General features: G+C 30.1%; 2 protein-coding genes across 2 annotated transcripts; one reads left to right on the top strand and one right to left on the bottom strand.

Moving 5' to 3' along the window:
• Positions 1-3,670: 3,670 nt before the first annotated feature.
• LOC141715147 (putative F-box protein At2g02030) lies at positions 3,671-4,792 on the bottom strand. The gene has a single exon (XM_074518628.1). The coding sequence runs from the start codon at positions 4,790-4,792 to the stop codon at positions 3,671-3,673; it is 1,122 nt and encodes a 373-aa protein (XP_074374729.1).
• A 7,458-nt stretch (positions 4,793-12,250) lies between these two features.
• Positions 12,251-12,940, top strand: LOC141715146 (secreted RxLR effector protein 161-like). Its single transcript, XM_074518627.1, has one exon. It carries the CDS (start codon positions 12,251-12,253, stop codon positions 12,938-12,940), a length of 690 nt encoding a protein of 229 aa, XP_074374728.1.
• The last annotated feature ends 528 nt before the right edge of the window (positions 12,941-13,468 follow it).

The following is a 13,468-nucleotide window of genomic DNA, read 5'->3' as shown; positions in this document are numbered from 1 at the left end:
ATCCTTCTTCTCCTAGATTACTATCTGATTTACTTGTATTACTGCTCTCATCTTGTTCTTTGTTCGTTTCTGAATTACTATCGTCAGACTTAATAATTTCATTTTCTTTTAATTCTATTTTTAATTGATTAATCTCATTTTTTAAATTATCTATTTCTTTTAATACATTTATTACTTCTAACTTTGTTTCTTTTAATTCTTTCTTTTGGGTTTTATATTTTTTTTTATAAAATTTATATTTATTTAACCATTCTATATTAGTTTTAGTTTTTAATTTAGCATTTTCTTTTCTTAATTCTTTTAGTTCATCTTCTCTTATTCCTTGTTTTATAGGTTCATATTTTTGTCTTTCTTTTTCCAGTAATTCTTTTCCATGTTTTTTAAGAAATGTTATAGCACTATGTTCTGTTATAGACATTTTCCTAGAATTTTCCTGATTTATGAAGCTCTGCTAAACCATTTATTGTTCTTTTAACCCCTATAGTTATTTTCGGTTTTGATTTGCTTATATCCATTAATATAGGTTCTTTAGTTCTTCCTATTACTGTTATAGGTACTAGTTCTGGTTCTTCTGTTTCGTCTTTAATTATTTTCTTTTCTTTATTTTGTTCTAAACTATTTTGTATAATAGTTAACTTATCTAATATTTGTTTAAAGATTGGGATTTCTGATATATTTTATAACGCTGTTATTTCTTCCTTAATTATCTTTCTACTAATTTCTTGATTTTCTTCCATCTTTTTTAATATAGCGTTTAAACTTTCCTTTATAAATATTTCGTTCCAAATATCTTTTATTTGGTTTTCAGTATTATTCATATTTATAGACTCGTTTTCTCCATTCTCCTTTAATTATCCATATTTTTCTTTTCTTACCCTTTATTTTCTCTAATTCTTTTACTTCTTCCTCTAGTTTTTCTTTTTCTTTTAAGTATTGTAGTTCTTTTTCTTGAGACATAATTAATGTTTCTTTTATTATCCTATTAATAGTTTCTATTTCATCTTTCTTTTCATTTATTTCCTTTTCAGGGTTCATATTCTGTCTATAAATCTTAATTTATTCTGATCATTTATTTCTATTCCTTCATTGGTTATATTATATTTTATTTCATTTAAGAAATCCATTCCTAATAATAGTTGATAACTAACGTTATTTTCTATTACTCCTAGGCTTATATTATATTCTAAGTCTAAAATTTTTAATCTTAATTTTTATACCTTTTGTTATTATTGTTTCTCTCGAACTATTTGGTTCAGTTATTATTTGAGGTTCTATTTCCTCACATTTGTTTGAGTCAACTTCAGTTATATGTATTTGACTTTTTGTTGCTCCGGTATTTATTTCTGTTATGACTTCTTTGGCAAATATTCCATTAAATATTATTGTTTTTATTCGTAATTTATCTGATTCGTAACACGGTAATTTTATTAAATCTAATTTTCTACTGGTCATACTCATTGATCTAACTAATTTTATAGGGTTGTGTTCTCTTCTAAAACTTAATCTAGATCCTTCTAATATTGGTTTAATTCTTTGTGTTGGAATTATTTGTCTATTACTAAAGTCTATTGTAAATTCTTCTGGGATTGTTATTTGAGATTATTCTTTATGTTCAATTTTTTCTAATATATCATTATATAATTTTGGTACTATTATTCCTAATTCCGTTTGTTTCTTTACATGATGGTTTCCAGTCATAGCATATACTATTTTAGTTTCTATACTAATTACTTTACTTCCCTTTTGCATTTTTATTCCATCTAATTTATAATATAATGTTAAAGATCTTTCTTTATTTTCATCTCTTAATGATATGCTAAAATCAGGTTGTATTATAAATTTTAATTTCTGATATATTAAGTTTCCTTTTACCACTGCTATTAATGAATCTTGTATATTTCCTATTATTCTATCGTCTAGTACATATATTTGTATAGGAGTATCAATATTTTTCTGAAAATATGCTTTTATTGTAAATTCTATTGCTCCAAAATAAATATTTTTTAGTTTATTTGCTTCTTTTTGTTTTAATTTAGATAGTTCTCTTTTTATCAAACCATCTGTTATTAAATTTATTTTTGCTTTTCCATTTATTGTATCTATGTCTATTATATTTTCATGTTTTTGAACTATATATCTAACTTCTTTATTTCTTTCAAAATATGATGTTTTGAATATCTTTTTTATTGTTAGTTCTTCTGTTTCACTTTGGATTTGATTATATATATCTGGTTTAAAACTTAGAGTTTGTGATGTTCCTTCTTCGTATTCATCCATTTGATAATATACATCTTGTGTTTCACTTGGTTTCTCTAATGACATTTTTCAAACTGTATTATTATCCAGTTATATTACTTGATAAAATTATTCTTTTAAGTCCTTGAATTCTTAGTTTATTATTTCTAAATGTTATTATCATATTTCCAAGTTGTTGATAACATCTTATTATTTCATCCCTATTTTCTCTTGTTCATTCAATTTCATTTTTTCTTTCTTGCAATTTATCTAGTTCTATTTCTAGTTTTTCTTGATTTTTTGTTAATTCTTTTATTTTTCTATTATTTCTAGTTATTGCATTTGGATCTATCCAATTCATTTAATTTTTTTGCCTTAAATCATTTATTAATTTATATTGTTGAGTTAATACTTCTTTTAATTCTTTTATTTGAATTTCTAAATTAGTTTCTTTAATAAATTTTTCTCGTTTTATTAAAAGTTTTTCTTCTTCCAGTCTTCTAATTTTTTCATCTCTCTCTTTCAACATTGTTCGTAACCTAACTATAATATCTGATTTTTCATTTATTATTTGCATACTTATTTTACAACTTTCAATATGTTGATTTATATCTTTATTAAAAGTAAAGTTTTTATCTGCTATTAGTTTAATACTTTCTAACTTATAATCTTCCATAAATATAATATCTATTTTATTTATATAAATATATTAATTGTCCATATAGATTTTTCTCACACATTTGTTTCGTTTCTTTATTCTCTACTATAAAATAAATTAATAGATTTGCTATTATTTTAGATTTATAACTTTTATTCTTATTTTTTAGTAATTTTGCTGGAGGTCTCATTTAATTTTTAATATTTAATTTTTACTATTCATAATTACTATTCATTTTTTACTATTCATCGGTTACTATTCATTCCGAAATTTTGCTACAGTAATTTACTGTTCATTTTTTCCGGCCTATTTTCTAGCTCTGATACCAGATTCGCGGGGGATCGTTTTTTATCTGAAACCCTAAAGAGGGAAGGCACACAGATATATAATATAAATCATAATTTTAATAATTCATGTAAATAAACAATTATATTCTTTTATTTTTCTATTATTTCTAGTTATTGCATTTGGATCTATCCAATTCATTTAAATTTTTTACCTTAAATCATTTATTAATTTAATTATAAATATTAAAATTCCAATTTTACCCTCCGCTCTGTCAGAACCATTAGGGTTATTTGACGGCAGACACGTTTTTAAAAGCTGGAAAGGAAAATCAACCACCTTTCTGGGAATTTGAAAATTCAGTCAACTTTTCGAAAATGCGTATATACAATAGCCACACTTGTGTTATTTACTCCTTAAACTAATTATAGTGGCTTATCCATTGTTCCTAAATTGTTGAAATACCAATAAAAGAATATAAACAAACAACTGTTAATCTTTTTCAAGGCTAAAACCTTCAACGTCTAGGTGATCACACCAGGGCTTCATTCCTTCAAGGAAAATCAGACTTTCGGAGTAAGCTGAACCATCGAAGTAGTATTTACCTTCGTTTCCTTTCTTTTCTGGACTCTTAAGATCCTTGATTGTACCCAGTTCTGGACTGACGCAGTATAAATCGAGATCAGGGCCCTCAAATAAAATATCACCATTTGGGAAACAAGTTAGGAGCTTTTCTGCCACAACAAAAGTAGACTCAAGACCTTCAATACACATCTTGCTCCATTCGCCACACCTCTCACTGAAGATATGAACATCAATTGTGCCCCCAAAAAGTGCTGTCCAGTCGTAGAAGATAACAGCAACAGAATCCCTCATATTCACTAAAACAACTTTATCCTTTTTACTTTCTCTGTCAAAAGAATCAGGCAACAACCTAAAAGTTTTATGTCGAACATCAAATGAGATGACAGTCAAGCATGTTTTAATGCCATTGGCTCGCCGATTCAGCCAATAAAGAGATTCATTGACCCTTGCAGGCTGGTTAGAGTTAAGTAGAGTACCATGGTAGACGAAGTTAGAGGGTGCAATTTTCTTCCAACGATCAGGATTGTATGAATAGATAAAACCTTGTAATGGTTGTCCCCATATAGTTGTTACGTAAACGACTTTGTAATCATTGGCAACCAAATCAAAACCAAATCCAACACAATAAGGCGTTCCATCGGTTTTATCAGTGAGAGCAGGGATCTGCACGCATTGTCTCGTAGCAGGATTCCAAATTGCACTTACCAATTCATTCAAACATCCCGATCGCCAATTAAAGAAACATACCAAGCCATTGATGCATCCGATTATCATGGTGTGCGCATGCAGGTCAAAGCCATCATCACCCCATGGCATAAACTCAGACCTGCGTCTCCTAAGAAGTATAGAGTCGTGGTTGGAGTTGTCGAGGTGTGTCTTAGCGAAATATGGGTTGCTCGATATTAGCAACTTCCAGGGTTTGCAAACTGATTGAAACCGTAGAAGTGATTTCACACGAAGCCTACTTAGTATCTGAAATTCAATTATATCTGCTGGAAGTTGAGGAAGAAGATTAATGTTAGTGGCCATGTTTTTCACTGCAAAGGGTAGGACGTAAATCATTAATTATATAGACCCCTAGGACGGCATGACAAACAGAAGCCTGGTAGAAAAAGAACTCATTTATCCCTGTTCTCCCACGTAATCAGATTAATCTAGCTGGATATTCAAATTTTTATGTGTTTATATTGTGACATTAATTATCGTAACCCCTAGGACGGTATGACAAACAAACATTAATTAATTTATCATATTCTCCACAAAATCAGAATCGAGCTATATATTCAAATTTTTATGTATTTTTTTAAATGTGTTTTTGGGCCCATTATAATTTTTATAATATATATATACTAGCGTATAACCCATGTGATGTACGCGCTATCTAGCAAGTATTAAATGTTTTATTTTTTATATATTTAATTTTTTTTTATTTCAATTTGTTTATCTCTCAACTATAATGGCCTTTTGTGTTATTTCTGATTGAAAATTAATTTATTTTATTCTATCTTAAGAAATTAAGAAAGTTAATAACAAAACTTTTTATTTTCTTAAAAGTTTTAATTTTTCCCTGCTAAAAGCTCCATTTAACAATTTTTATAGTTGTTATAGTCTTATAGAAGGCATATATATTCTCAACAGTTAAATTTACTAAATTTAAATTTCTTTTTCATTTTCCTTTAATTCATATAGATGTACAATTGGTTTATATATCCTCATTGTACTTCTTTTTTTCTTTATAAACAATAGATATGTAGACATGTCTCCTACAAAGTAAATATAAGAAATATAGTGAAGAGGTTGATAATAGTAATTTAATTGAATTATTATATATTAATTAATAACATGTGAAATATATGGAGGGTCTGGTAAGACTTGCTTTAGTAGAGTTTTTGCTATGATGGTAGTGTGCAAGTGTTGATAATTATGTATGATATATAATTTTACCTTTAATTATACATAATTAACGTGTTTCTAAATTAATTATATGTATATTTTATTATTTTGGAAAGTGTTAATAATCTTTTTTGGAAGGTGTTAACCAACCAACCAAATTATCATATATTTTGCTTAAAATAGTATAATATAAATATATACTAGTACTCGATAAAGCCGCGATTTGCAAAGCGGCCCTAAAAAAATATTTTTAAAAAATTTTATATGAAGATTATTTAAGAAAAATGTGAACTTCAATAAAAAAATAATTATTTATAATTATTGATCCTTTTGTGCCACGTTCAATAGAACCGACACCCGTTATAATATACATAATAAAACAAAACATTGTATATTTTTTAAATGATACCAATTTATATCAAGTTTTCTTAAGTTAATAATAATCGTACTACTTATGATATTTTGTTAAGGTAGCGCCTATTGCAATAAAGAAAAGACTAATTAGATAATACCTAATATGAACTAATATCATCATTTAGATAAAAATTAGTTTGAGCCCACAATACTAATAAAGATTTATTGTGATTTGAATAAAAATAAGTTTGAGCCTCTCTCCCGTCAAGCACAATAGTGACGAAAACATTATTAAAATTTAGATAAGATTTAGTCGGACTGCCGCCCTAAAAAAAATTTTTTTTTTAAAAAAATTATATGAAGATTATTTAAGAAAAATATGAACTTTAATAAAAAAACTAATTATTGACCATTTCGTGTCACGTTTTATTGAACCGACACCCGTTATAATATACATAATAAAACAAAATAATGTATATTTTTTAAATGATACCAATCTATATCAAGTCTTCTTAACTCGATAATAATTGTACTAATTATGATATTTTGTTAAGACAACGCCTATTGCAATAAAGAAAAGACTAATTAGATAATATCTAATATGAACTAATATCATCATTTAGATAAAAATTAGTTTGAACCGCTCTCTCGTCAAACACAATACTAATAAAGATTTATTGTGATTTAAATAAAAATAAGTATGAGCCGCTCTCCCGTCAAGCACAATACTGACGAAAAAATTATTAAATTTTAGATAAGATTTAGGTGGACCGCCTTTCTGTTAAACATAATAATACTATAAAAATATTATAACTAAGATAAAAATTAGTTTAATCTGTCCTCCCATCAAACATAATACTAATAATATTTTTTATTATAATTTAGATAAAATTTATTTCTACTTCTACATGAACATGGATTTTATTTTTTAAAATAAGAAACCTAAATAAGGAAGTTTACTACTCTATATATAATTTTATTTTCTAAAATATAAGAACTAAATATGAAAATTTCAAATTTTTGAATTAAAATTTAGGATAATAAGTTTTATTTAATATGATATTTAATTATTCTATTCTTGAATAGAATATAATTTTAATAAAATTTTACTTCTATATAAACTCAGATTTTATTTCTAATTCTATATGAACTTGAATATTATTTTTTGAAATATAGAACATAAATAAGGAAGTTTTCTATTCTATATAAACTAGAATTTTGTGTCTACTCCTATATGAACTTAAGTTTTATTTTCTAAAACGTAGAACCGAAGTTTTAGGTTTTTGAATTAAAATTTAAGAGGTCTAAAAAAAATATGATTGAAGTGTATCTAGAGTTGTCGGAGGTTGACCTCTCTCTCTATATATATAAATATATATATTAAGATATTGATGATTGATTGATTTGTCCCTGCTCCATCAAAAAAAATTTAGTGTTAAAATATTTTAATAAATATAAAGTGATTGTCAAAGCGTATCGAGAAAGTCTCTCAAATCTTGCTGCGAAAGACTTGCACAACTTCTTAAGAAATAAACTTAAATCAGGAAGACTTGTAGAGTTTATCGAGGAAGACTTGTAAAGCTTATTGAGGAAGTTTTGTAATACTTAATCAAGAAGATTTGAATAGCTTACTTAGTAAGACTTGTAAACCAACTACTATAAATAACTCATTTAGCTAATGAAATGAGATACAACTTTCTCTCCATATCTTCTATTCTCCTATACTTCTTCTACATTAAACATAACTAATATTTTCAGTCAAGGTTTATAACACGTTATCAGCACGAGTCTATGCCAACTGAAGTTTTATTCTCGAAAGAGTTACAACTTATTCTGACCCACGAGTCTCTATCAACTAAAACTATTTCATAAAAGAGGTACGATTTCTTTTACTCATTTTATTCTAATTATTATTACATATTTATGTTACTGATTGAAATCTATAAATATGGCTATACCGTCAAATAATACTATAAAGATGGCTCAGCGGTCAAGTAATACTATTATAAAGATGGCTCTGCCGTCATGTAATACTACTATAAAGATGGCGCTGCCGTCAAGTAATAATCAAAAGTTTTCTGGCCTGCTATGCCGTCGTAACTTTTTTATAAAATTATTATTTTAACTTGCATATTTAAATATTATTTGACATATTATATCTTATTTAAAATCTATTCAGAATGGCGAATCTTGCAAAATTAGACTTTGTTGCCTTAAATGTTTCGGTGAATAATTATTTGTCATAGGTCCTTGATGCGGAATTACACCGTAGTGCTAATGGCCTAAAAGATACTTTTGACCCAACAAAATCCAAACTGTTGAACAAAATGAAAAAGCAATTATCTTTCTTAGGCATCACATCCACGAATATCTAAAATCTGAATACCTCAGTATCAAAAATTCACTCACCCTTTAGAATAATATCAAGAATAGATTTGATCACCAGAAACTTGTTCACTTTCCATCTGCCCGATATGACTGGATTAATTTAAGGTTACAGAATTTCAAATATGTAGTTGAATATAATTCTGCTCTTTTCAAGATAAGCTGAAAATTAATTTTATGTGGTGCAAATATTACTGATGCTGAAATGATTGAAAAGACCCTCTGAACCTTTCACCCCCAACACTATGATCCTGGATCAACAATATAGGGAGCGGAATTCTCGAAAATATGGCGAGCTAGTATTTCTCCTTCTTGTGGCTAAAAAATATAATGAGTTGCTACTGAAAAATCATCAGATACGTCCCACAGGCTCTGCCCAGTTACCTGAAGTACATAACACGTCATTCCTGAAGAATGAACGTGGGAAAGGGCATAGAGGAGGACGGGGTTATGGACAAAACTGTGGACGTGGAAATTTTCGTGGCTGGTTTCGCAATCAATATCATTCTAGCCACCTGAAGTGGGAAGGTGATGGTTACAACTCTGGCCACTAGAAATGGCAACGTGAAGTGCCAAATAAAAGAAAGGCACCCCAAGAACAAGAAGGAGAGAACCGAGATATTTGTCATAGGTGCAGATCTGAGGGGCACTGGCAATGTATGTCGCACACCCAAACATCTTATTGATCTCTACGAGTCATCCAAAAGAAATAATGGAAAGAGAGTAGAAACCAACTTCGCTAATTATAATCTAGTTAATGAATTAGTCAATAAGGCCTCAAATGAAATAGACACTGGTGCTAATCTTTATTATGGTTTAGACGACTAGAGTTCATATGTATTATCCTACTTTACTTATTTCCTTTGTGTTTTTCTTATTTCCATTATGTACTCATTTTATGTACTTGTTTCATGTTGTTGTTCTATGTACTCGGCGTATTTTTAATAAAAATGTTTTTCATTTATATATGTATAGAGATGGAAGATATATGCATTGTTGACTGCGCAACCATACACACTATTTTACAGAGTCAGAAATACTTTTCACAATTGACTAAAACCAACTCACGTGTCTGGATGGTATCGAGTACATCAAATATTATAGAAGGTTTCGGGAAAGCTAGTTTTCTTCTTCCAAATAAGACACACATACACATACAAGAGGCTTTACACTCTAGCAAGTCAACTAGAAACCTACCGAGTTTTAAAGATATCCGTCTTAATGGGTTTCACGTTGAAACTACTAATGAGAATGAAAAAGAATACATTCTCATCACCTCAAACACCGTTGACAATAAAAGGGTCCTAGAAAAATTTCACTCGGTTTTTTCAGGATTATATGTTACGAGTATACGAGTTCTTGAATGTCATAGTGTCAACATCCCCAAAGTCATAGACCCAAAACTACTTTCCCTTTGGCACGAAAGACTCGGTTATCCAGGAGTATCTATGATGTGTCGCATCGTTGAAAATTTTGTGGGACATCCTCTTAAAACTCAAAAGATAATATCCCAAGATGAACTTCATTGTTCAGCATGTTCCTTAAAAAAACTAATTGTCTGACCATCCCCAGTTAAGCTTCAAACTGAGTCCCCGAAATTCTTAGAAAGAATTAAAGGTGATATTTGTGGTCCTATTCATCCATCTTCTGGCCCATTTAGGTACTTTATGGTTTTAATTGATGCGTCAACTTGATGGTCTCATGTATGTCTACTTACAACCCGAAATACAGTCTTTGCCAAATAATTTGTCCAAATAATTAAACTTCGAGCTCAATTTCCTGACCATCCCATTAAATCAATCCGACTAGATAATACGCCTGAATTTACATCTGCAACTTTTAATGATTATTGTATGTCAGTAGGAATCTCAGTCGAACACCTAGTGGCTCACGTACATACACAAAATGGTTTAGCAGAATCCTTAATTAAAAGACTTCAACTTATTATCCGTCCCTTACTCCTAAGGGCGAAGTTACCTATATCTGTTTGGGGTCAAGCAATACTTCATGCTGCAAATATAATTAGAATAAGGCCTTATTCTTACCACAAACAATCCCCTCAAGAATTAGTTCTTGGTCAAGTACCTAATATATCTCATTTAAAAATATTTGGTTGTGCTGTGTATGTTCCTATATCACCACCACAAAGAACTAAAATGGGACCTCAAAGAACAATTGGTATATATGTTGGTTATGATTCTCCGTCTATTATAAGGTATCTGGAACTATTAAATGGTGATGTTTTTATTGCTCTCTATGCTGATTGCCATTTTGAAGAATCCATGTTCCCTAAATTAGGGGATATAATGATTTGCATAAATAAAAATTTTGAAATATCATGGAATGCATCAGAATTAAATTCTATTGATTCACGTACTAATGAATGTGAATATGAAGTTCAAAGAAATATTCATATGCAAAATATTGCTAATCAAATGATGGATGCCTTTAGTGACTCTAGACATATTATAAGGTCACATATACCTGCTGTTAATGCTCCAGCATGAGTTGAAATCCCTACTAAGAAATGAATTCCTGAAGAATTGATTGGTGATTCAAAGCCACGCCAGAAGCGTGGTAGACCAATTGGTGTAAAAGGTATTGTACCACGAAAACAGAAATTGATTGGAATTGCCCCAGAAGTTGTAAAAGTTTCAGAAAATACCCCAGAAGTGGTATTGCCTCCTGAAAAAGTTCAAGCCCCTAAAGTGGCTGTAACAAAACTCCCAGACATGGGATTGCCTCCAGAAGAGAATGTTGCCCCAGAACTGACAAATGCTTCCACAGAAGCAAAGGTACCTGAAAATTATGATATCTCAATGAATTATGTCCATAACGCGAAATTACTGGATCGTGGGAGTATTGAGGTTGATGATGTATATGCTTTTTTCGTGGCATCTGATATTATTATGACCTCCGATCCTGAACCACGAAGTGTGGAAGAGTGTCGACACCGAGATGATTGGCCAAAATGGAAAATTACGATTCAAGAAGACTTGCAATCCTTGCGCAAGAGAAATGTATTTGGACCTGTAGTCCAAACACCAGCTGGTTTAGTCCCTATCGGAAATAGATGGGTGTTTGTACGAAAATGAAATGAAAGAAATGAAATTGTGAGATATAAGGCCCGTCTAGCAGCCCAGAGATTCTCTCAAAGACCTCGTTTTGATTACCAGGAAACATACTCTCATGTGATGGATGAAGTTACTTTTCATTTTCTAATGGATGACTTGTATGGAAAAACTAGAAATACATTTGATGGACGTTGTGACAGCATACCTATATGGATCACTTGATAGTGATATTTATATAAAAATTCCTGAAGGTTTTAATATTGAGGACACTAAGCCTCGACATTTATATTATGTTAAATTACAATGATCATTGTATAGTTTGAAACAATTTAGTCGTATGTGGTACAACAGGCTTATTGAATACTTATTGAATGATGGATATGTTAATAATCAAGTGTGTCCTTGCATTTTTATTTAACGGTAATCAACTCATTTTGTTATTATTGCTGTATATGTGGATGATTTGAATATTATCGGTACTACTGAAGATATTAATAATGCTGCTAACTATTTGAAAAATGAGATTGAAATGAAAGATCTTGGAAGGACAAGATTTTTTTTAGGTATACAGGTGGAGCACTTATCTTCAGGAATATTTGTTCATCAATCAAACTACACTTAAAAGATTCTTGATCGGTTCTACATGGACAAAGCTCATCCACTAACCACACCAATGGTTGTTCGATCACTCGAGGTTGAAAAGGATCATTTCTGTCCTAGAAAATAAGATGAAGAGGCTCTTGGACCTGAAGTTCCATATCTCAGTGCAATTGGCGCACTCATGTATCTTACAAACAACACACGACCTGATATTGCATTTGCAGTGAACCTGTTGGCAAGATTTAGTTATGACCCTACTAAAGGGCATTGGGATGGAATAAAACATATATTCAGATATCTTCGAGGGACCACCGATCTTGGACTATTCTTCCTAAAAAATTCAAGATCACGTCTAGTTGGATATGCAGATGTTGGATACATGTCAGATCCTCACTTTGGGCGATCACAAACAGGTTACCTATTTACATATTATGATACTGCTATCTCTTGGAAGTCTACAAAACAGACTATGGCTGCAACTTCATCAAACCACGCAGAGTTATTAGCAATTCATGAAGCAAGCAGAGAATGTATTTGGCTAAGGTCAGTCATTCAACATATTCGAGAATCATGTGGATTATCAAGTATTTCAGATAATCCTACAGTTTTATTCGAGGAAAACTCGGCCTACGTCAAACAACTTAAGAAAGGATATATTAAAGGGGATCGAACAAAACACATATTGCCAAAATTCTTCTACACTCATGAACTTCAAGAAAATGGTGATATTGATGTCCAACAAGTTCGTTCATGCGATAATCTGGCGGATATACTTACAAAGTCAATACCTACATCAACATTTGAGAAGCTGAGAAATAATATGGGTATGCGGAGGTTAAAAAGTTTGCTACATCGAAATGTCAAAATGTGAGACATTTTATTCAGGGGGAGGTTGTACTCTTTTTCCTTCGTCAAGATTTTTATCCCACTAGGTTTTTCCTTGCAAGGTTTTAACGAGGCAGTCAATCTTTGTAATAACTCACATTTGACAATCAAGGGGGAGTGTTAAAATATTAGAACAAATATAAAGTGATTGTCAAAGCATATCGAAGTCTCTCAAATCTTGCTGAGGAAGACTTGCACAACTTCTTAAGAAAGAAACTTAATCAGGACGACTTGTAAAGCTTATCGAGGAAGACTTGTAAAGCTTATCGAGGAAGTTTTGTAATATTTAATGAAGAAGATTTGAATAGCTTACTTAGTAAGACTTGTAAACCAACTACTATAAATAGCTCATTTAGCTAATGAAATGAGATACAACTTTCTCTCCATATCTTCTATTTTCCTATAATTCCTCTACATTAAACATAACTAATATTTTTGGTCAAGGTTTATAACAGTTAAAGCAATTTTAACAATTGAGAAGAATAAAAAAACAGATGGATAAGCTTCCACATTG

Source organism: Apium graveolens, chromosome 3, assembly GCF_009905375.1.
Source record: "Apium graveolens cultivar Ventura chromosome 3, ASM990537v1, whole genome shotgun sequence".
NCBI lineage: Eukaryota > Viridiplantae > Streptophyta > Magnoliopsida > Apiales > Apiaceae > Apium > Apium graveolens.
The sequence above is the reverse complement of the archived record's forward strand: the minus strand, read 5'-3'. Positions and strand labels throughout refer to the sequence as shown.

Coding starts and splice junctions, on each gene's coding strand:
- LOC141715147 (XM_074518628.1), bottom strand. CDS start 4,792: ATGGCCACTAACATTAATCTTCTTCCTCAACTTCCAGCAGATATAATT.
- LOC141715146 (XM_074518627.1), top strand. CDS start 12,251: ATGTATCTTACAAACAACACACGACCTGATATTGCATTTGCAGTGAAC.